At 51.5% G+C, this 20,352-nt stretch overlaps 1 protein-coding gene across 6 annotated transcripts; it reads left to right on the top strand.

The window, feature by feature from the left end:
- The first annotated feature begins 1,930 nt into the window (after window positions 1-1,930).
- On the top strand, window positions 1,931-18,620 carry RPAP1 (RNA polymerase II associated protein 1). Of its 6 annotated transcripts, XM_024997609.1 has the most exons (26): window positions 1,945-1,984; window positions 2,551-2,604; window positions 2,714-2,970; window positions 3,243-3,391; window positions 3,671-3,760; window positions 4,202-4,322; window positions 5,165-5,386; window positions 6,251-6,430; window positions 7,424-7,539; window positions 8,450-8,548; window positions 9,447-9,548; window positions 9,768-9,935; window positions 10,066-10,248; window positions 10,373-10,507; window positions 10,603-10,773; window positions 11,197-11,354; window positions 11,819-11,977; window positions 12,131-12,332; window positions 12,755-12,864; window positions 13,106-13,301; window positions 13,473-13,625; window positions 13,836-13,981; window positions 14,550-15,306; window positions 17,617-17,793; window positions 17,935-17,994; window positions 18,100-18,617. In XM_024997609.1, exons 3-26 carry the CDS (start codon window positions 2,790-2,792, stop codon window positions 18,250-18,252), a joined length of 4,188 nt encoding a protein of 1,395 aa, XP_024853377.1. In that variant the 5' UTR covers window positions 1,945-1,984; window positions 2,551-2,604; window positions 2,714-2,789; the 3' UTR covers window positions 18,253-18,617. The 6 variants fall into 6 exon arrangements, with proteins under 6 accessions (XP_005211637.1, XP_024853377.1, XP_005211635.1 ...); XM_005211580.5 differs by lacking the exon at window positions 2,551-2,604 and having other exon boundaries at window positions 1,931-1,969; XM_005211578.5 differs by lacking the exon at window positions 2,551-2,604.
- Window positions 18,621-20,352: the final 1,732 nt, after the last annotated feature.

The following is a 20,352-nucleotide window of genomic DNA, read 5'->3' as shown; positions in this document are numbered from 1 at the left end:
AAATGTAATGTGGTATCCTGGATGGAACAGGAAAAGGACATTAGGGAAAAATTGAGGAAACCTGAATAAAGTATGGACTTTAGTAATACTATGTCAAATATTGGTTTATTAATACCAACAAACCTACCATATTAATGATAGATGCTACTATGTTTAAGATAAATGGAATGTTTCTTTCTTTATAATCCTGTAAAGCTAAAGCTATTCTAAAATAAAGTTTATTTTTCAAAAAGAACCACATCCATACCCAAAACATTAAAAAGAACACATTTTATTTATTGACTTGTTTATTTAGCTGCACCACTCGGCTTGCAGGATCTCAGTTCCCAACCAGAGACTGAACGTGGGCCATGACAGTGAAAGCACTGAATACTAACCACTAGACCACCAGGGAACTCCCCATACACAAAAAAATGTTTTAAAAATACTTAATAGTGTGTGTTTTAGATTTAGTTTTTCCAAACAGTCTCAAAAAGTATCATTTTACAGTAGGTTTGTTTGAATCAGGATACAAACAAATCAGGACCACATATTTAATTAATAGTCCCTTAGTGCAGTTAGACATGATAGAGCTAGACGCTTGACTAGATTTAGCTTCAATTTTTTTTTATAAAGGCTTCCTAGGATGTGTTTTACACTTTCAGTGGCATCATATCAGAGGGCACATTATGCCCAGTGGCCCACTTTCAGTGACGTTAAGATTCATCAGTAGGTTAAAAAGTTGGCCACCTGATCCATCCATCCAAAGTTCTCATCAACCTTTTACCTAATAGTTTTATCAATCATTGATGATCATTGCCTGCAGTAATTATGTCATTAGTGGTTGCAAACAGTGATTTTCTATATCCAGTCTTCCTGCATTTTTGGATTCAGTTTCCCTCCCTCACTCACCATTAACTTCTGACCAGCCAGTACTATTTGGATTCCAAGGTTGGCTAAATCCTAGCAGCTGAAATTTACTACTGCAGTTGAAACCAAGAGAGTTAAAGAAGAATTTTATAGAATACGTGGAAAATTGCTAGAAAGGCCAATTCTTGGTTCCTATTAGAGACTGAGTGAATCAGAAACTCAGATGTGGCCCAGAAATCTGGCTTAACAAGCCCTCCAGGTGTTTCTGACACTGCTAACATTGGCTGTCCTAAGATGGCCTTCAATCAAGCAATGATTTACTAAGGTCATATGAGCATGGCAATATACTGGGTGCTGAGCATGATGGATGCAAAAAAGAAGGCCTGATTTCCCCCAAGGAACTCAAAGTTTACACAAGGGAACAGTGCACATGCCTGTGAAAAGGGAACTGGTGATAGGTGATAGTGGGCAGCATGCTGCCAACATGGCACACAGGTAGCACAGATAGAAGATTCCAAGGAATTCCTTGGGCTTCACCTTTCCTTTGTCCTGGTTATTTTCTTGTTCGGTCACCAACGGCTCTTTGCGACCCCCATGGACTGTAGGCCACCATGCTCCTCTATCCACGGGATAATGCCGGCAATAATACTGGAGTGGGTTGCCATTTCCTCCTCCAGAGGATTTTCCCGACCCAGGGATCGAACCCTGGGGTCTCCTGAGGCTCCTGCACTGGCAGGCAGATTTTTTACCACTGAGCCACCTGGGAAGCCCCAGTAATCTTCTTACTCGTCCATAATCACACTGGGGAGGCTACCGTCCTGAGCATGCAGGTTTCTAATGCGCTGCTCCTGAGCTTGGGTGCTGGAGTGTAGCATACGGTTATCCCGGCCGGTGAGTGCCGGAGAGGGTCTGAGTAACTCTTTGCCTCTGTCACTGGTATTGTTTGTGTAGAGAGAGTCTGCGTAAAGCTTACTTGCAGGAGTACTTTCCTGTTCAAGCGTCCTGAACACCAAAACGGCAATTCCCTCCCAAGAGTGGGCGGAGCCGGGATGCGGGGCGGAAACTCAAAACCGGCGGCGGCGGAAGCCTGGCCCTAGCGGGGCAAGATGGCGGCACTCAGGTGATTCTAGATCAAGTAGGTGGTTTGGCTGGCGGGACGGACTGCAGGAGATCCCGGGAGAGGTCTCGGATACAGGGTATTTAGTTCTTTGTCGGAGCCTGCCCCAGTGTCTTTGGTCTGGCCAGGGGCGGCCGCGGCCTCTTCGATGCGGAGACCCTAGGCACGGCCCTCCATCTGCAGGCAGCATAGTCTGAGACTCCGTAGTTTCTCTTTGCTGACACGGGTGATCCTGGAGCACCTGCGACCGTAGAGCCCAGCCTTTTAGGGCAGTTGTGGGGCCTGACAGAGTACAAGTCATGGACTGCTTTGGTGAAATTTATTACTAAGTATTTTATTGTTTTCAATGCTATTGTAAATACAGTTGTTTTCTTAATTTTGTTTTCTGATTGTTCTTTTATAGTGTGTAGAAATACAAGTGATTTTTATATATCAATCTTTTATAGCCCAAGGTTTTTAATAATTTGAATACTTTTAAACCAGGCATGTTCCCACTAGTCTGATACTAAATCACCACTGCCTGGCTCTTGAAAGCATTTTTCTTAGGTCCCCTGTGGTTGTTTCTGAGTTTTTATCATCCACAGATTATAAACAACCTAAGTTGGCAGTAAATACTGTTGCTGGACTGTTGGAATAAGGTATGAATGAGGAGGAATGAGTCCACGTGAACCCAGGGGAAAGGAGCCTTCTCTGATGCACAAAAAAGAATTGAGGTTCAGTTGCAGAGGGCCTATTTATTGCTTCTAGGGTGAATGAGAGTGAATTCCCTATGCTGAAGCAGTGCTGGAAAGAGTTGAACTAGGGAGGCAGCTGGAGTGTCAAGATGCTGTCAAGACCAAAGCCAGGGGAGTCGGAGGTGGACCTGCTGCGCTTCCAGAGTCAGTTTCTTGCAGCTGGTGCAACCCCAGCAGTACAGCTGGTGAAGAAAGGAAGCAGGAGAGCTGGGGATGCCAACCTGGAGCAGCCTCCACTGCAGGATCATCGGGATGTGGTGATGCTAGACAGTGAGTGGCTGTGGGTATGCGGTTGAAAGGAGAGAGGTACAACCTCAGGGTCTGTGGCTGGATTGCCCAGAACTGCGGAACTCTGTTGCTGCAGCCCCATTTTACATATGAAGAAACTGAGTCCAGAGAGATTAAATACCCTACCCAAGGTGACATAGCTTGAGCCAGGGCCCCATAGCAGCTGCCTTTCTTTCTTTGGCTTCGCTCTAGCCATCAGTCTCTTCCTGGGAAAATATGAGTAATCTCACATCTGGGTTTTTTTCTTTTCTTAGGTCTCCCAGATTTACCCCCAGCTTTGGTTCCTGCTCCCCCAAAGAGAGCCAGGCCCAGCCCTGGCCATCTCCTGCCTGAACATGAGGACCCTGAAGAGAGGCTGCACAGGCACGATCAGCACATCACTGCTGTCTTGACTAAGATTATTGTGCGTCTCACCCTGGTTAAGTGGAGCAAGGCATCCTAGGGCAACAGGAATGTTGGGTGTGGGTGGTGAGCCTTACTGAGTAGAGAGTGATTCAGAAAGATGGGACTCCATCCCTCTGCAGTCAGGTTGGGGGCTGGTTTAGAATCACTGTGCCTTAAGAAAAGTGGGTTCATGACTCCTTAGGGTGAGGTTCTAGTCATACAGTACTAAGGTTAATGGGATAGTGTTGAGCTTGGAGATTTGTCTATATCTTTACTGCTTTGTACTTTTTTGCTGCAGGAACGAGATACAAGTTCAATGCCTGTGAATCTGCCTGTGTCCAGTGGCGTTGCTTTCCCTCCTGTATTCCATCGCTCACAGGGGAGACAGGTAAGCAGAGGTCACCTTAGATGGTGTTTAGGGGACAGTCATGTGAGCATCATAGTCCATCTTCCCCAGGTAGATAATCTTAATAGTGATAAACAATTCCATTGTTAAAACAGCACAGCACTAAGCACTTTATATGCATTACTTCATTTAGTCCTCATAACAGCCATATAATGTAGGCATCGTTATCTCTATTTTTCAAATAAGAAAACTTATAGCTTGTCCTACACCACACATCTAATAGAAGAGCCAGAAGTCCACCCCAAGTCTGTCACACTTCAAAACTTGTGCTTCTCTGGAGCCTTGCTTTTTCTGAGGACTAGGGTTGTGACCCTTGGAGATTAAGTAAGTCTCTTGTACCTCTTTGTTCCAGCAACATCAATAGGTTGAGAAGAGAATAGGGTAATGAGCATCTGTCACCTGGGTTTTCTTTTTGCCCTTTAGGGGAAGCCAGTGACAGCTGGTAAGAGAAGCATCTTTGCCCAGGAAATTGCAGCAAGGAGAGCATCTGGAGCCAAGGTCTCACCAGTTAGAGAAGTTGAATCTATCTTGGACCCACCAGAGAGTGAGTGGGGATTGAAGAGACTTGGTCTAAGCTTTTTTGTAATACACAATCATCGAGTCATCTCTGGATATTCATCTTTCCTGCTTCAAACCTGAAGTGCATTTGAGCCATCTAAAGAGGAGCTGTCCCATACTCTACTGAGAATATTGAGTGTGGGCAGCTTGGGTCCATATCTGGGTCTTAGGTGCAGGCAGAGGACAGGTCATTACTTGACTATAGGAGAGAAAAAGGGGATAGAAATGTCTGGTGTGTGTGTGAGTGCGTGTTAAGTTGCTTTAGTTGTGTCTGACTCTTTGTGACCCTGTGGACTGTAGCCCGCCAGGCTTCTCTATTCATGGGATTCTCCAGGCAAGAATATTGGAGTGGATTGCCAGGCCCTCCTTCAGGGGATCTTCCCAACCCAGGGATCAAACCCAAGGCCTCCTGCATCTTCTGTACTGCAGGTGGATTCTTTACTGCTGAGCCATCGGGGAAGCCTGAAGTGTCTTTTAGAGGCTGTAAAATAAAGATGTAGGCCAAAATTCTTTAGGGATGCAAATTACTAGAGAAAAACTGGGGGCAGACCTCTAGAAGCAGACGTCTGCCTAGACATCAGAGAAGCGTCAGTGGGATGTTTCTGAGGGAAACCTCATGTAAATCCAAGGGGGAAAATGAATACATCACCCCAAGCCAGGCCCAGAGTGCCTGAAGTCATGTGTCATATTCCGGGGCGGGGGGGTCTCCACTCTGTGCCTGGGTAGACTCTGGGACCTCTGTCTGTCTCCAGAGCTAATGGGATTAGAGAAGAGGCCCAGGAATTCCAGTTGGAGTGAGGCAATGAACTAATCGTATCCTTCTTGCAGGTGCTATGACCTGTGAGGCACTTACACCTAGGGAGTGGGGCAGCCAGCCTCCATGGAACAGCTACAGCTTCCAGGGACCCCATCTGGTAACAGGGAAGGGGCTCAAGGGCCAGGAGGCTGAGCAGGAAGCCCAGACCATCCATGAAGAAAACGTAGCGAGACTGCAAGCCCTGGCTCCGGAGGAGATCCTGCAGGAACAGCAGCGATTGCTGGCTCAGCTTGGTACGGGTACCGGCCTTTCCTGCCAAGACTGGGCTAGGAAGGGATTGCCATTTATTGAGGAAGGCTTACTGTGAGTGCTTTTCATTCTGTCCTCAAACTGTACCTGTGAGGCAGGTGGTGCTAACCTGATTTATTTAATGAAAAATAAAACTGAGGCTCAAAACTTTAAGAAATTCTCCCCCAGGTCACGCAGCCTGGTACCACATCCTGTTAAGGAACACGTATGTGATATAAATCCAGGTCTACCTGGTCTCATGAGTTGTGCTTTTAACCAGTAGATCATGTATACAGTACAGGTGTAGTGTGGTATACACTGTATTCTGGCTGTACTCTAGTACAGCTGCAGGGCACTCTGTTTTATGTGAATTATATGCTGTGCTGTATTACACCTCCCTCCTAGTTTTTGGACACCAAAACAGTAGCGTCAAGTCAATCTTATTCCAAACTATGTATTTAGCACTTACATAGAGCATAGCATATATTAGGTTTTTAGTATATTTATGCATAAGTAAATAAATAACTAAAAGTGAGAAACTAGTCCCCTAAATGCCTTCTTTTTGGCCCTAGTCAACATTGATTCATTTATTCTTTAGCCCCTTACTTTGGGCCTTGACCTGAAGCCAAGCACAGGGATGGGCAGAAAGGCCTGGACCAGAGGACTGTGAAAAATGGAGGGATAGGTGGGTAGGCAGGTTCCAGTGACAGATGTGGGTCACTGAGGCTGCAAGAGAGCCCAGGGGGCGCATACCCTGGCTGGGAAGTGCCTTGGCACCCACACACAGGCCACATTCAGCAGGTTTGGTGTCTGTTGGAAGCTGGGAAGAGTATGCCTCCAACCACTCCCCTCTCCATGCTCTGTTCTAGATCCCAGCTTGGTTGCCTTCTTGAAATCTCACAGCTGTACCCGTGAGCAAGCAGAAGAGAAGGCCACAAGGGAGCAGAGACCAGGAAGACCCTCTGCTGAGGTCATTGGAAAGGAGGCCATTGCACCAACTTCTGCCAGTGTGCCCAGGCAGGAAAATGAGCTGGAGCCAGAAACCCCAGGTTTGGAGGAGGAGGGGACTTTGGAGGAATGAAAGCAAAGGAAAGTATTCCTTCTCCCGGGTCTGGCAGATGGGAAGAGAGAGAACCTTCTATGTCCTTGAACGTGTAATGCTAATCCTCATGCTTGGCTTGAAATCAGTCTTCATTTGCTCATGCATATATTCTTCCCGCACACACTTCCTGTGTTCCTGTCCTGTTAACTGCTCCTTCTCCCCCTTCCCCAGTAGGAGACAGCACAGTATGATGGCTGAATGGCCCCCTCCCCCACAGACCATCTGCCCCTTGCCTTTGCAATAGCTGCCCCAGCTCTGGCTCCATCCATCCCACGGTTCTCTCTGCCTCTGCTCTCTCTGATGGCAGGATGGTGGGAGAGGAAGGGTCTGATGCAGGTCTTGTGAACAGGCCAGGCCTGAAGCAGAAAGGCCAGTGGGAGCACTCATTTTCCAGGAACTGGATTGCTTTATTAGTGATTAACAAAAGAAGAATTGAATTTGGAGAGCCCTAGGAACCTCCTGCTCGGGGATGTGCTCCAGAACAGCTGAGCAAGTTGGGTGGGGCTTGGGTGGGGAGAGGAGGAGGCGGCAGCACGTGTGGTCTCAGTGTCTTGCTCTGCTGAAGTGTGGCTGCCCACTCCTCACTGTCTCCACTCCCCTGCTCCTTTGGAAGGTCAGTGCTAGAGTGGAGAACTGGGTTTCCCTGATATCTGTGGTCCTCCCTTCCTTGTTTGCCTCTCTCTCCTTTCTTCGTTATCTCCTCCTCTTCCTCTTTGCCCTCTCAGCACATCTTTGGGGTCAGCAAGGGGCTAGAGCCCAGGACAGGATGTCTGCCATAGTAATCATTCCAGGCCGTGGGCTGTGCCGTTAGCCACAGCTGAGGGCAGAGGCTGCCAGACCCTTGGGCAGAAGTGGATGTGGCAGCCGCTGGACACCAGGGACCCCAATGGATCAGCAAGCTGAGCCCCTTAGGGAAACTACTCTGCTCCCATCTCCCTAGCTCTGGCCTTGCCTGTGACTCCCCAGAAAGAATGGCTGCACATGGACACTGTGGAGCTGGAGAAGCTCCATTGGACCCAGGACCTGCCTCCACTCCGGCGGCAGCAGACGCAGGAGGTGAGGACGGCCCACTGGCCAACGGGCGCAGTGGGGTGGGAGGCATGGAGGGCCCACTGGCCGACGGGCACAGTGGGGTGGGAGGCGTGGAGGGCCCGCTGGCCGACGGGCGCAGTGGGGTGGGAGGCGTGGAAGGCCCGCTGGCCGACGGGCGCAGTGGGGTGGGAGGTGTGGAGGGCCCTCTGGCCGACGGGCGCAGTGGGGTGGGAGGCGTGGAGGGCCCGCTGGCCGACGGGCGCAGTGGGGTGGGAGGCGTGGAGGGCCCTCTGGCCGACGGGCGCAGTGGGGTGGGAGGCGTGGAGGGCCCTCTGGCCGACGGGCGCAGTGGGGTGGGAGGTGTGGAGGGCCCGCTGGCCGACGGGCGCAGTGGGGTGGGAGGTGTGGAGGGCCCGCTGGCCGACGGGCGCAGTGGGGTGGGAGGTGTGGAGGGCCCGCTGGCCGACGGGCGCAGTGGGGTGGGAGGTGTGGAGGGCCCGCTGGCCGACGGGCGCAGTGGGGTGGGAGGTGTGGAGGGCCCGCTGGCCGACGGGCACAGTGGGGTGGGAGGTGTGGAGGGCCCGCTGGCCGACGGGCGCAGTGGGGTGGGAGGCGTGGAGGGCCCGCTGGCCGACGGGCGCAGTGGGGTGGGAGGTGTGGAGGGCCCGCTGGCTGACAAGGGTGCCACAGGGTGGGAGTGAGTGGAGCTATTGCTCTTGCACCCAGAACTCGGGCCCTCCTCATCCCTCGAGCTGGAGAAACTTCTCTGTGCTCACCCCTCTCTTCCTGCCTGGCCCCTCAGGCCAGAGGATCCCCACTTCGGGTCAGAGGTCCAGGCAGGACCTAAGTCCTGAGAGGCCTGGGGTTACAGTGAGGAAGGACGTGAGGAATTCACTGCTGCCCCAGTGCATAGTCCTCTTTCTCTACCCATTAGAGGATGCAGGCCCGATTCAGCCTTCAGGGAGAGCTGCTGGCCCCCGACATGGACCTTCCCACCCATCTGGGCCTGCACCACCATGGAGAGGAGGCGGAGGTGAGGCTTGGGCTCCAAGGAATACTGGACAGTTCTCAGCAAGAGCTTTTAACAACCATATGGAGAAGGGCGGCTGCTCAGCTGCCTCGACCCTCCAGTGCGCCCATTCCAATTCTTGATCCTGCTGGTTCTAAGGCTTGAAATCTTTCTCCGCGTTCTCTCACACTCCAGTCAGTCGCCAGAACTTGCCAATTCTGTTGTCAGCTCTCCATGTTGCTTCCTCCATCCAAGCCTTGTTCCCTCTTGTCTGCTCAGCCACCATGTCTTCTACTCACTCTGTCCTGTGGTGTGCTCCCCCATGGGATTGCTGTACTGATTTCCTCTGACTCCGTTCAGGCAAATCTTGCCTCAGAAAGTTTCCTTGCTCCGGAAATGCTCCCAGAATAAGGCCCTGGCTCTAAAACCCTGCAGAACAGCCCTTTCCTCCACCTGTCCCTGCTGACCCCACAGCTCTGCCTCCCTCCCTCCTGCTGCACATTCGGCCACCTTCCCCCACACACACCCCCTCTGCTCCTGGACTCCAGCACGCGGTTCCTGAAGCCTGCTCCAGGGAAGCCTTTACCCTTCACTCCATGCCCGGCCATCAAGGGCTCTATCCGCTCACTGAGACCACATCACTTTTCCAGGACCGCTTCTCTCTCCTGTGCTTTAGTTGCAAATTAAACACTGATGACTACATTTCCCCCCAGTCTGCCTTAAGCTGTGGTTACTTGTGCAAGTCTTATTTTCTTTACCAGTTTGAGGATTCATGGAAAGCAGAGGCAAGAAACATCACTTACTTTTCTTTGTCTTCGCCTTGACACCCAACTCCATGTATGGCAGATGGGGATTGCCACGTATTTATTAATGGGTGCTGCCCTGCGTCTTGGCTCCTTCTGACTTCTTGTCCCTGTTCCAGAGAGCGGGGTACTCCCTTCAGGAGCTCTTCCACCTGACGCGCAGCCAGGTGTCCCAGCAGAGAGCCCTAGCGCTGCACGTGTTAGCCCAGGTCATCGGCAGGGTGAGTGGACCGCCGGCCTGGTCCTATCCACCCCCCTACCCCTTAGACTCTCCCACCCCTTGCCCATTTCTTTCTGACTCACTGGTCCGTACCCCAGCTGTCTGTGGGTCACACTGGGAACAGGTCAAACCAGGGTCCTAGATGGGCAAGTGAAGGCCCTAGGATGAAGACTCGGTACCTTCAGCAGATTCAGCAAGGTTTTCTCCTCGTGCTCTCAAGGCCCAGGCTGGGGAGTTTGGGGACCGGCTGGTGGGCAGCGTCTTGCACCTCCTTCTGGATGCCGGTTTCCTCTTCCTGCTGCGCTTCTCCCTGGATGACAGGGTGGATGGGGTCATCGCAGCTGCTGTCCGGGCTCTTAGGGCCCTGCTGGTGGCCCCTGGAGATGAGGTACAACATGCCGAGGAATGAAGCTTCGCGGCCTTGTGGTCCCTACTTCCCCTGCTGGGCCTGCCCTCACTGACAACCTGTTTCCTGACCCGATCCCTTCTTCCTCTTTCCACCCCGACTCTCCTCTCAGGAGCTCCTCGACAGCACCTTCTCTTGGTACCACGGAGCACTGATGTTCGCTCTGATGCCCAGCCAGGAGGACAAGGAAGATGAGGATGAGGACGAAGAACCCCCAGCAGAAAAGGCAAAAACTAAGAGTCCTGAAGAAGGAAACCGGCCTCCATCTGACCTGGCCCGACATGACATCATCAAGGTACAAGCGTGCAGGCAGCTGCACCAGTCCCGTGACCTCCAGGGCAAGCACATGTTGGGCAGGAGGGGTCATCAAGGCCTGGGGCCCAGCTGCATTTGGCAGCGGGCTTGTGTCTGAACCTCAGGGGCTTCTGGCTACCAACCTGCTGCCTCGGCTGCGCTACGTACTGGAGGTGACCTGCCCAGGACCTTCTGTGGTCCTTGACATCCTGACTGTGCTCATCCGCCTGGCCCGGCATTCCCTGGAGTCAGCCACAAGGGTGAGAGACAGGAGGCAGGGACTGGGCAAAGAGCCTCGCTGGGCCTGGCCTCGCCCCTCAGCCGCCCACGTCCCTTTTCCTCCTGGCCCTCACAGGTGCTGGAGTGCCCTCGGCTGGTAGAGACTGTGGTTCGAGAGTTCCTGCCCACCAGCTGGTCCCCCATGGGGTCGGGGCCTACCTCCAGTCTACACAGAGTGCCCTGTGCTCCTGCCATGAAGCTGCTTCGTGTCCTGGCCTCGGCCAGTAGGAATATTGCTGCCCGGCTGGTGAGCAGGACACAGCAGGGGATAGGGGCTTGAGACAGAGCTAGGTTGGGGGCTAAGCATGGCTCTTGTACTTTTAGGCAGCCCATTCATGCCATCTTTCTCTTCCTAACTGTTTCAGTTCCTTAAAAGTACAACAGAAACCCTCAGAAAGGGGCCTATTGTATCCTGTAGGCTTGCTCTGCACTCATTAGAAAGGCTCCCTGCTCCCTGCAGCCAGGCCAGGAGGGCCACATACAAATAAGCACCAAGCAGCCTTGGCAAAGGTCCCCAGCAAGTGCCCGCTAACAAGAAGGCAGGCAGGAGGGCGGAAGGGAGGGATGGATGAGGTAGTTTCACCTGAGCCCTGAACTATGACCCTGTGGCACCAGAGGGTCCTGGAACAGGGCTCCCAGTGATCCTGATCCCTGGACTCTGCATCTCCAGCTGAGCGGCTTTGATCTCCGGAGCCGCCTGAGCCGCTTTATAGCGGAAGACCCCCAGGATCTGGCCTTGCCCCTGGAAGAAGCCGAGACACTGAGCACTGAGGCCTTCCGCCTGTGGGCAGTGGCGGCCTCCTATGGCCTAGGCAGCGACCTTTACAGGTGAGAAGAGATGATGGTAGGCCCCTCAAGACCCCTCCGGCCCTGCACTCTGGCCTGAACTGACGATTCAGCCTTGCTCGAGGTCCAGCCTCAGAGGGAGGCTGAGCATGAGGAAGAGGTGATTCTGGGAGGAATTAAGACAGCTGGGGCGTCAGGGCTAGCCACGGGGGAGTGGAGCAAGGCTGGGTTAACCACATTCTGTGCATCACGGCATTGATATCTGGGTGAAATCATATTGAAATTCCCTGTAGCATGTCGTGTGGAAGCCTTGAGGGGCTGCCTCCCTCCCCCCAGCCCCCAGCCTCCCTTGAAGCCTCACAGAGTGCCCGGCCCAGGCCTCCCTCCTGCTCCTCCTCAGCCAGCCTGCAGAGGCCCCAGGGCAGGCCTTGCTCCGTGTCTTCTGTCTCTGTCTCCCTCCTCACACTGAAGGGCGGTCTTTGTCTCCCCCTCACCACCACCACCAGGGAACTATACCCTGTGCTGATGCAAGCCCTGCAGGATGTGCCGAAGGAGCTCAGTAGCCCCCCGCCTCGGCCCCTCGCTGTGCAGAGGATTGCCTCGCTGCTCACCCTCCTCACCCAGCTGACCTTGGCAGCCGGCCACATCGCCCCTGAACACAATAGGTAGGCCCTCACCCTGAGCTTCCGGTGGAGAGTCGTCCTACTGGGAGCTCTGGGATCGGTGGGCGGGCTCCTCCACAGAAAGAGGGTGGCTGGAGCCTAGAGGGCGGTCCGGGCAGCCAGATCCTCACCCGGCCCCTTTTGGCTCTCCTGTAGTCACTCTGCTGAGGCCAGTCTGTTGGCCGGCTCTTCCTCAGTCACTTGGACACAGGTGTCTGGGCTCCAGCCTCTCGTGGAGCCATGTCTCAGACAGACCTTGAAGTTGCTGCCCAGACCTGAGATGTGGAGTGCCCTGGGCCCGGTGCCCACTGCCTGCCTGCTCTTCCTGGACGCCTACTACCAGGCCTGGAGCCAGCAGGTGCGTGTTGCCTACTCGCCTTCCCCCTGCCCTGCCCTGTCTGTGTCTTAGCGTTCTGCCCTCTTTCTCATGTCTCCACCTGTCCATACCTCCCTCTTGCCACCTTTTCCGCCCTCCACCTTTTCCCTCCTACCATTTTTCCTCTTTCCACCTTCACATCCAGTAGAGCTTCCAAGGAGCCATGTTGGCAGAGGCCAGAGAACCCCAAATAGCAGCTTAGCCTCCCTGGAGCCGTTATACTCTCTCATGACCCCTGCCAGCACAACCTCAGAGTCTTCTCTCCCTCCAGAAGGGTCAGAAGGCAGAAGCCTCTAAACACTGACTCTGGGGATCTTGGAATCGTAGGCTCGGCCTGAGTGCACAGGATCTAGGAGGATGGGGGCTCCTGGGCCATCAGCTCAGTGAATCTCATGGTTTTCCAGCCAGGCCTGTGCCCAGAGGATTGGCTGCAGGACATGGAGCGCCTGTCAGAGGGGCTGCTGCTGCCCCTGCTGAAACACCCTTCTCTGGGCAGCCTGTGGGATTCCCTGGGGTATGTACTATGTGTGTGGTGGAAGTTGGTGAAGGGAGGCAGTTTTGCTCCTTGTGGGGTTCCTGAGTCTAGCTCCCTGGTCCATTCAGCTTGAGGGAGACCTGAATCCCTAGTAGGCAGCAGCTGGGGGCTCCAGGGAACATGGGCCCTGTCTGCATGGCCACTTGCCACTGACCTTGGTCACAGACAACCCAGCACACCTCAGACCAGAGCCCCCTCGGCTTCTCCACTCTGCTTCCAGGTGCTGCTCCCCTCTGTGCAACCCACAGTCCTGTGCTGTGGCCCCCGAAACTATCTCCAGCCTCGCGTCACTGGGCTGTGCGGGGGGCCACCCCCCTCTCAGTCTGGCTGGCTCAGCTTCCCCCTTCCCGTTCCTCACGGCCCTCCTGTCTCTTCTTAACACCCTGGGCCGGATCCACAAAGGACTGTGTGGCCAGGTGAGTGCTGGGGGCCAAGATGGCAGGATTGCGGGGGAGGGCACCCCTTGGGGAAAGGAGGCCTGTTTTGTCAAACCCTCACTTCTGAGTTTGGCAGGGGACGGGCGGCCGGGGAGCCCCAGAAGGCATCGAAGTCACCTTCCGAATCTGAACACACTTGCTCTTCCTCAGCTGGCCACCGTACTGGCTGCCCCGGGACTCCAGGACTATTTCCTGCGATGTGTGGCTCCTGTGGCCGCTCTGCACCTCACCCCCTTCTCTGCGTGGGCCCTGCGCCACGAGTACCACCTGCAGTACCTGGCACTCACCCTGGCCCAGAGAGCGGTGGGTGCCCCTAACCCCCCACCGCCCATGAACCTCATCGTGCCTCCCTGGAACATGTGCTGCTTCTAACAGGCCATGCAGCTCCTACTTTGCTGAAGACATGCCCAGAACCTGTGCCTGTTGGCACGTATTCTCTTCCTCACTTCTGCTCCCTATGCCCCCCTCACCCCCTCTGCCTCCTCCTCCCCCTTCCCCCTTTTCTGTCCACAGGCAACACTGCAGCCACCAATGTCAGGCACCGACGCGGCCCTCTGTCATGGCATGGCCTTGGCCCTGCTGGGCCGGCTGCTGCCTGGGAGTGAGCACCTCGCCCATGAGCTGATGCTGAGCTGTGTGTTCCGGCTGGAGTTCCTCCCGTAAGTCCAGGCTTGGTAGCATCAACTCAGCCCTTTCAAAAAGCTGCTGTGGTGGTTGCCAGAGCAGTTCTGAATTGGGAACCAGAAGACCTGGGCTTAATTTTCTTTCTTCCATGGATTACACTTGGCCTGTCTTGAGTTTCCGTTTCCTCATTAGTCAAGTGAGGATGAGGATAACACACTAGGGTATTATTATGAGACTTCTATGACTGTATGGCTGGAAAATGGTTATAAACTAGCTGTACACTTGTAAAACTAACAGTTACTCAGTGTTTACTCTTTGTCTCGTCCCCCTAACTATATGTCTCTAATTATTTAACCCGTACCATGAGATGGGTATTATCGTCATTATTATCATCCCCATTTTACTATGCGGGAACTGAGGCAGAGTTCTGTAAATGAGCACCTAGGTAACTGTCTCTAGTGTCCATCCTTTTAACTGCCATGTGGCTGATTATTAGGGGGACAGGAAGCAGCAGGATTGGACCTGGGAGCCTCTGGGAGGCCCTGGAGAGCTGGTGGCCTTGTGGGTTCTTGCCCTCATTTTTGTTTTCGGGTTCCGTTACAGAGAAAGAGCCTCAGGGGGTCCAGAGGCAGCTGACTTCTCTGACCGGCTCTCCTTAGGAAGCGGTGGAGACCTTGGATGTGGGCGAGGGGCTCTCCTAGCTCAGGCCTGCCAGGACCTCCCCAGCATCCGCAGCTGCTACCTGACCCACTGCTCACTGGCCCGGGCTAGTCTGCTCGCCTCCCAAGCCTTGTACAGAGGGGAGCTCCAGCGAGTCCCAGCCTTGCTGCTCCCTGTGCCTAAGGAGCCGCTGCTGCCCACTGACTGGCCTTTTCTGCCATTGATTCAACTCTACCACCGGGCCTCAGACACCCCCTCGGGGCTCCCTCCTGCTGACACTGTGGGCACAGCCCTGCGGGCCCTGCAGTGGGTGCTTGTCCTGGAGAGCTGGCGCCCCCGGGCGCTCTGGGCTGTGTCTCCTGCTGCCCGCCTGGCACGGCTCATGTGTGTGTTCCTGGTGGACAGTGAGTTGTTCCGGGAGACCCCAATACAACGCCTGGTGGCAGCCCTTCTGGCCCGGCTCTGCCAGCCTGAAGTCCTATCAAATCTCAACCTGGATTGCCCACTTCCTGGACTGACATCTTTTCCGGACCTCTATGCCAACTTCCTGGAGCATTTTGAGGCTGTCTCTTTTGGGGACCACCTCTTTGGGGCTCTGATTCTCCTGCCGCTACAGCGTCGATTCAGCGTCACCTTGCGCCTCGCCCTCTTTGGGGAGCACGTGGGTGCCTTGCGAGCTCTGGGCCTGCCACTGACCCAGGTACTTTCTCAGTCCAGTAGGACCCACTATGGGCATCCTGTCCTGGGCCTTGGAAGCACTCCTGAGCAGCGGGGTGCTTTGGTGGCCTGAGGTTCTTTATCTTACCTCTTGGGGGCTTTGAGGAGATGAAAAAATACATGAAAAGGATTTATCATGGTAACTGGCATACCACAGGTGTTCATTATTACTAATGGCACGGTTCCTTGCTCCTGAGGTGCTACAGTGTAGACGAGAGATGTACTGAAACCAGTATAGTTCTCAGTTATTCAGATTCTAGGTGTTAAGTCAGGATTCAGAGAAGGCAAAGACCAAAGTGGATTTTCCATGAGGAGAAGGTTTTGTGGAAGAAGTGAGAATTGATCTGGACACAAAAGGTCGGGTAGAATTTGGATTGTTGAGGAAGGACAGAATGTACCTATTGGAACAGCATATGCAAAAGCTCAGAGGCAGGAAGAAATGTGATAGGGTGGGAGGAGGAAGGAGTCACACAGATACCAGCCTGGGAACTTGGATATCAGGCTAAGGAGTTAAACTTGTAAGCTATAAAGAGTTCCAGGCTCTTTTAAGATTTGTTTTTTTATTTCCATTACAGCTTATTTTGATAAGCTTGAAATATAAACATTTTAGTACATGTATAACTATGTATAAGTATAAATGTATAGTTTAGATAAAAAACTAAAATATTTTTAAGAATTAAAAAAACATTGTAGAGAATTCTCTGGTGGTCCAGTGGTTAGGACTCTCACTGTAAAAGGCCTGGGTTTGCTCTCTAGTCAGGGAACTAAAATCCCACAGGCTGTGCAGGCTGCAGCCAAAACAGGAAAAAAAAAGATAGATTAGTAATAAAAATAATGTTACCGTTATCCATAATCCTACTGCCCAGTGGTGACTTTTGATTTTGATTTATCTTTTTCTAGTCTTTTTTTTTCCACATGGCACAGCATGCAGGATCTTTCTTCCCCAACCAGGGATCAAACCTGTGCCCCTTGCAGTGGAAGCACAGAGTCCTAACCAGGGAATTCCCTCTACCCATTTTCATGGATATGTGTGTGTGTATATATATATCTCTCCTAACCAGGGAATTCCCTCTACCCTTTTTCATGGAGATATATATATATAGGCAGCACTGTTGCTCTGTGAGAGCTTTCTCTAGTTGTAGGTGAGTGGGGGCTACTCTTCAGGCTTCTCATTGTGGTGGCTTCTCGTTGCAGAGCACAGATTCTAGGCATGTGGGCTTCAGTAATTGTGGCTTAAGGGCTCTGAAGCACTGGCTCAGTAGTTGTGGCACAGGGACTCAGTTGTTCCATGGCAATGTGGAATCTTCCTGGAACAGGGATCGAACCTGTGTCCCCTTGCATTGGCAGGCCGATTCATATCCACTGCACCACCAGAGAAGTTCTTATGTGTATACGTATTTTTATAAAATTGGGATCACCACATAATGTTTTCTTAATGTTATAAGCATTTCTCACACTATTAAATAGCCTAAGAAATCAACATTTTTATTATATAATAATCCACTGTGCAAGTAGGTCACAGTTTATTAGAACCCCTTAGTGGGCATCAAAGTTTGTTTCTGATTTTTTGCTATTTTAAGTAACACTCTGATAAACACCACTGGACATAAACACATAATCATTCTGCATGGAATTAAGAAAGAATAATTTTTTAGAAAAATAATTATTATTCCAAAGAACATGAACTTTTGAAAGGTTTGGTAATAGAGTTGAGCAGCTGCATATGACATTTTGAAAGTTTCAAGCAGATAAAACAGGCAGTGGTGGCAGTAGGAATTCACAGCTGCTTCTCAGTTTCCCAGTTTCCACTGCTTTCCAGCTCTTTAGTCTTTTTTAAAAAAAATTTATTGGTGTGTAGTTGATTTACAATATTGTGTTTCAGGTATACAGCAAAGTAAATCAGTTATATATATACATGTATCCACTCTTGTTTTAGATTATTTTTCTGTATAGGTTGTTACAGAATTCCCTATGCTATACAGCAGCAGTTTCTTATTAGTTATTTATTTTACATATAGTTGTATGTATATGTCCCCATCTCCCAATTTATCCCTCCCCCCACCCCCCGTCCCCTGGTAACCATGAGATTGTTTTCTACATTTGAGAGTTTGGTTCTGTTTTCTAAATAAGTTCATTTCTAGCTCTTTAGTCTTTAACCTTTGTCCCTTGTGATAGAGAGAGACGGATCTCTGCCCTCAGGATTTGGTTCATATGACCATCAACCCTCCACCCCATTGTCCACTGATACACATCATGCCCTCACCCTCAGCATGTCTCATATCCCCTGTCACAGCTGCCTGTGTCCCTGGAGTGCTACACGGCGCCTCCTGAAGACAACTTGGCCCTCCTTCAGCTCTACTTCCGGGCTCTGGTTACTGGTGCACTCCGTCCACGCTGGTGCCCTGTGCTTTATGCTGTGGCTGTGGCTCATGTCAACAGCTTCATCTTCTCCCAGGACCCAAATAACTCAGTAAGTTACATCCCCATCTCCAAAGGGAGGAAGGGGCCTGCAATTGATCTGGGCCAGCTGGGGAGGAGGGGAGGGCCCAGCCAGGCCAGCGATAGGTACCTTCTCTTGGCCTGGTGCCACCTCTTCTTATTCTGCTTCTAGGACGAGATCAAGGCTGCCTGTAGAAGCATGCTGCAGAAGACTTGGCTGCTGACAGATGAGGTGAGGGGGGCACATCTTGGAGGTGGGAGAATGGAGGGTGTTGGGGAACAGAGGTCTCAACAGGATCTCACTACCTGCTACATAAAGTTTCTTTCTTCTCTGCAGGGCCTTCGGCAGCACCTTCTCCACTATAAGCTTCCCAATTCTGCCCTTCCTGAGGGTTTTGAGCTGTATCCCCAGTTGCCTCCTCTGCGTCAGCAGTACCTTCAGAAACTAAGGATCTCAGGGGTGCTCCCAAATGGGGTATCAGATACCTAGTATAGCTGCTGCAGATGAAGAGATGGATACACTCTCCTGGAGTTACCAACAGATACCTGGCCAGAGAGAAGGGCTTTGTGTCCTCAGAGTGGGCAGGAAACAAAAAGAGTAGAAGGACTGCTTTCCTGGGAGGAAGCAAGCTTCTTGACCTGTTTTGGAGCTGGGTGAACCTACCTGTATATCCTGATAATTGGAGCCCAGAATCTGGGACTTCTGAGGGTCTGTACTGGGAGTGAAGGGTGACTTAGCTATGTCCCCTTGGGGACAAGACAAACCAACTATACCTCTCTTCCTCTGCCTACGCCCTGGCATCAGTGTGTATGAATACTGGAGCTGGGCATTAAAATAAATTTTTTTTAATCTTCTGGGAATGTGATTTGGACTGGTTTCAGATATACTAGTTCAAGATTGGTATCAAGGGATGGGTTATCCCGGGATCTTCCCAACCCAGGGATCAAACCCAAGCCTCCTGTGGTGGTAGGTGGGTTCTTTACCACTAGCGCCACCTGGGAGGCCTGCAGCTTGTCTCCTGTGGCCTCATTTCCATAGTTGCTATCCTGAGAAAGAGAGTCCAAAAATCAGACTGGCGCGGTAGCTGTCTGTCTTGGATCTGTTTGGGCTGCTATGTTAGAATACCACAGGCTGGGTGGCTTATGAACAACAGATACTTATTTCTCAGAGTTCTAGAGACTGGGAAGTCTTCCCTGATAGCTCAGTTGGTAAAGAATCCACCTGCAATGCAGGAGACCCTGGTTCAATTCCTAGGTCAGGAAGATCCACTGGAGAAGGGATAAGCTACCCACTCCAGTATTTTTGGGTTTTCCTTTCAGCTCAGCTGGTAAAGAAAACGCCTGGAATGTGGGAGACCTAGGTTCGATCCCTGGGTTGGGAAGATCTCCTGGAGAAGAGAATAGCTTCCCACTTTCAGTATTCTGGCCTGGGGAATTCCATGGCCTGTGTAGTCCATGTGGTCACAGAGTTGGACATGACTGAGCTACTTTCACTTTCAGAGACAAGAAAGTCTAATATCAAGGTGCTCGCAGATTTAGTATCTGGTGAAGACCTGCTTCCTGGTTCATAGACAGCTCCCCCATGGCAGAAGGGACAAGGGAACTCTCTGGGGCCTCTTATTTTTGGCCACACAGCTTGTGAGATCTCAGTTCCCTGACTAGGAATTGAACCCAGGCAATGGCAATGAAAATGCTGTGTCCTAACCACTAGGCCACCAGGGAACTCCCCTGGGGCATCTTTTTATAAGGGTACTAATCCCATTCCACTCATGAAGGTGAAAACCTCATGACTTAATAACTCCCTAGTGGCACCACCTTCAAATAGGCTCAATATGGAGATTCAGTTTCAACATATGAATTTGATTGATGGTGGGTCTGGGGCGGGGTATGGGTAGTGGGGTTCTATATAGTGAGGTTCTACAACACCTCTTCCACTGTGGACTTTAGTGATGGTAGGCAAAGACTGGGGAGGATTGGATCAAAAAGTAAACTCTGGTTCATCAGTTTCTCTCTTCCTTTTGGCACCTCTAGGTTGTTCTTATGTCTGAATTCCAACACTAAGCTTTCTTAGTGTCACTTGCTGTGTGAAATTATAATCATTGTGTTTACAGGTCAGGGTGAGAGCCATGTGCCATCAGTAGGTAAAGAACCCATCCCCTATAAATGGAGCTGCTGAATACAGAATTAAACGGTATGTTGTACTGAGCAACTCCCATATTTATGAAACATCAATAGTTCTCAAACTTATGTGAAAAAAAAAATCACTTGGACATGGTGTTGAAACAGATCACTGGGCCCTACTGCCAGTGTTTCTGATAAAGTAGGTCTAGGGTGAAACCCAAGAATTTGCATTTCTAACAAGCTCCCATCTGCTGCTGCTGTCCAGAACCAACCACACTTTGAGAACCATCGGCTTACAGGGACCTTGTAAAGTAAATTCTGTGACCTCATAGTAAGAGTTAAAAAAAGACATAAGTGCCAGACATTTTTTTTTTTTAAATCACTGTAGTGTCTACAACCAGCACTATACACTCAGAGATTACCAAGTAGCTAACTACTATAACTTCTTTTTTCAGTGTTTTTTTTATTA

The sequence above is a fragment of the Bos taurus genome, chromosome 10 (genome assembly GCF_002263795.3).
Source record: "Bos taurus isolate L1 Dominette 01449 registration number 42190680 breed Hereford chromosome 10, ARS-UCD2.0, whole genome shotgun sequence".
In the NCBI taxonomy this organism is placed as follows: Eukaryota; Metazoa; Chordata; class Mammalia; order Artiodactyla; family Bovidae; genus Bos; species Bos taurus.
The sequence above is the reverse complement of the archived record's forward strand: the minus strand, read 5'-3'. Positions and strand labels throughout refer to the sequence as shown.

Excerpts from the sequence above, each read along its gene's own strand:
- RPAP1 (NM_001077984.2), top strand. The coding sequence starts at position 2,790 with ATGCTGTCAAGACCAAAGCCAGGGGAGTCGGAGGTGGACCTGCTGCGC. Across the intron at positions 2,971-3,242 it reads GGATGTGGTGATGCTAGACA|GTCTCCCAGATTTACCCCCA; the intron begins GTGAGTGGCTGT and ends TTCTTTTCTTAG. Across the intron at positions 13,626-13,835 it reads TCACCCTGGCCCAGAGAGCG|GCAACACTGCAGCCACCAAT; the intron begins GTGGGTGCCCCT and ends TTCTGTCCACAG.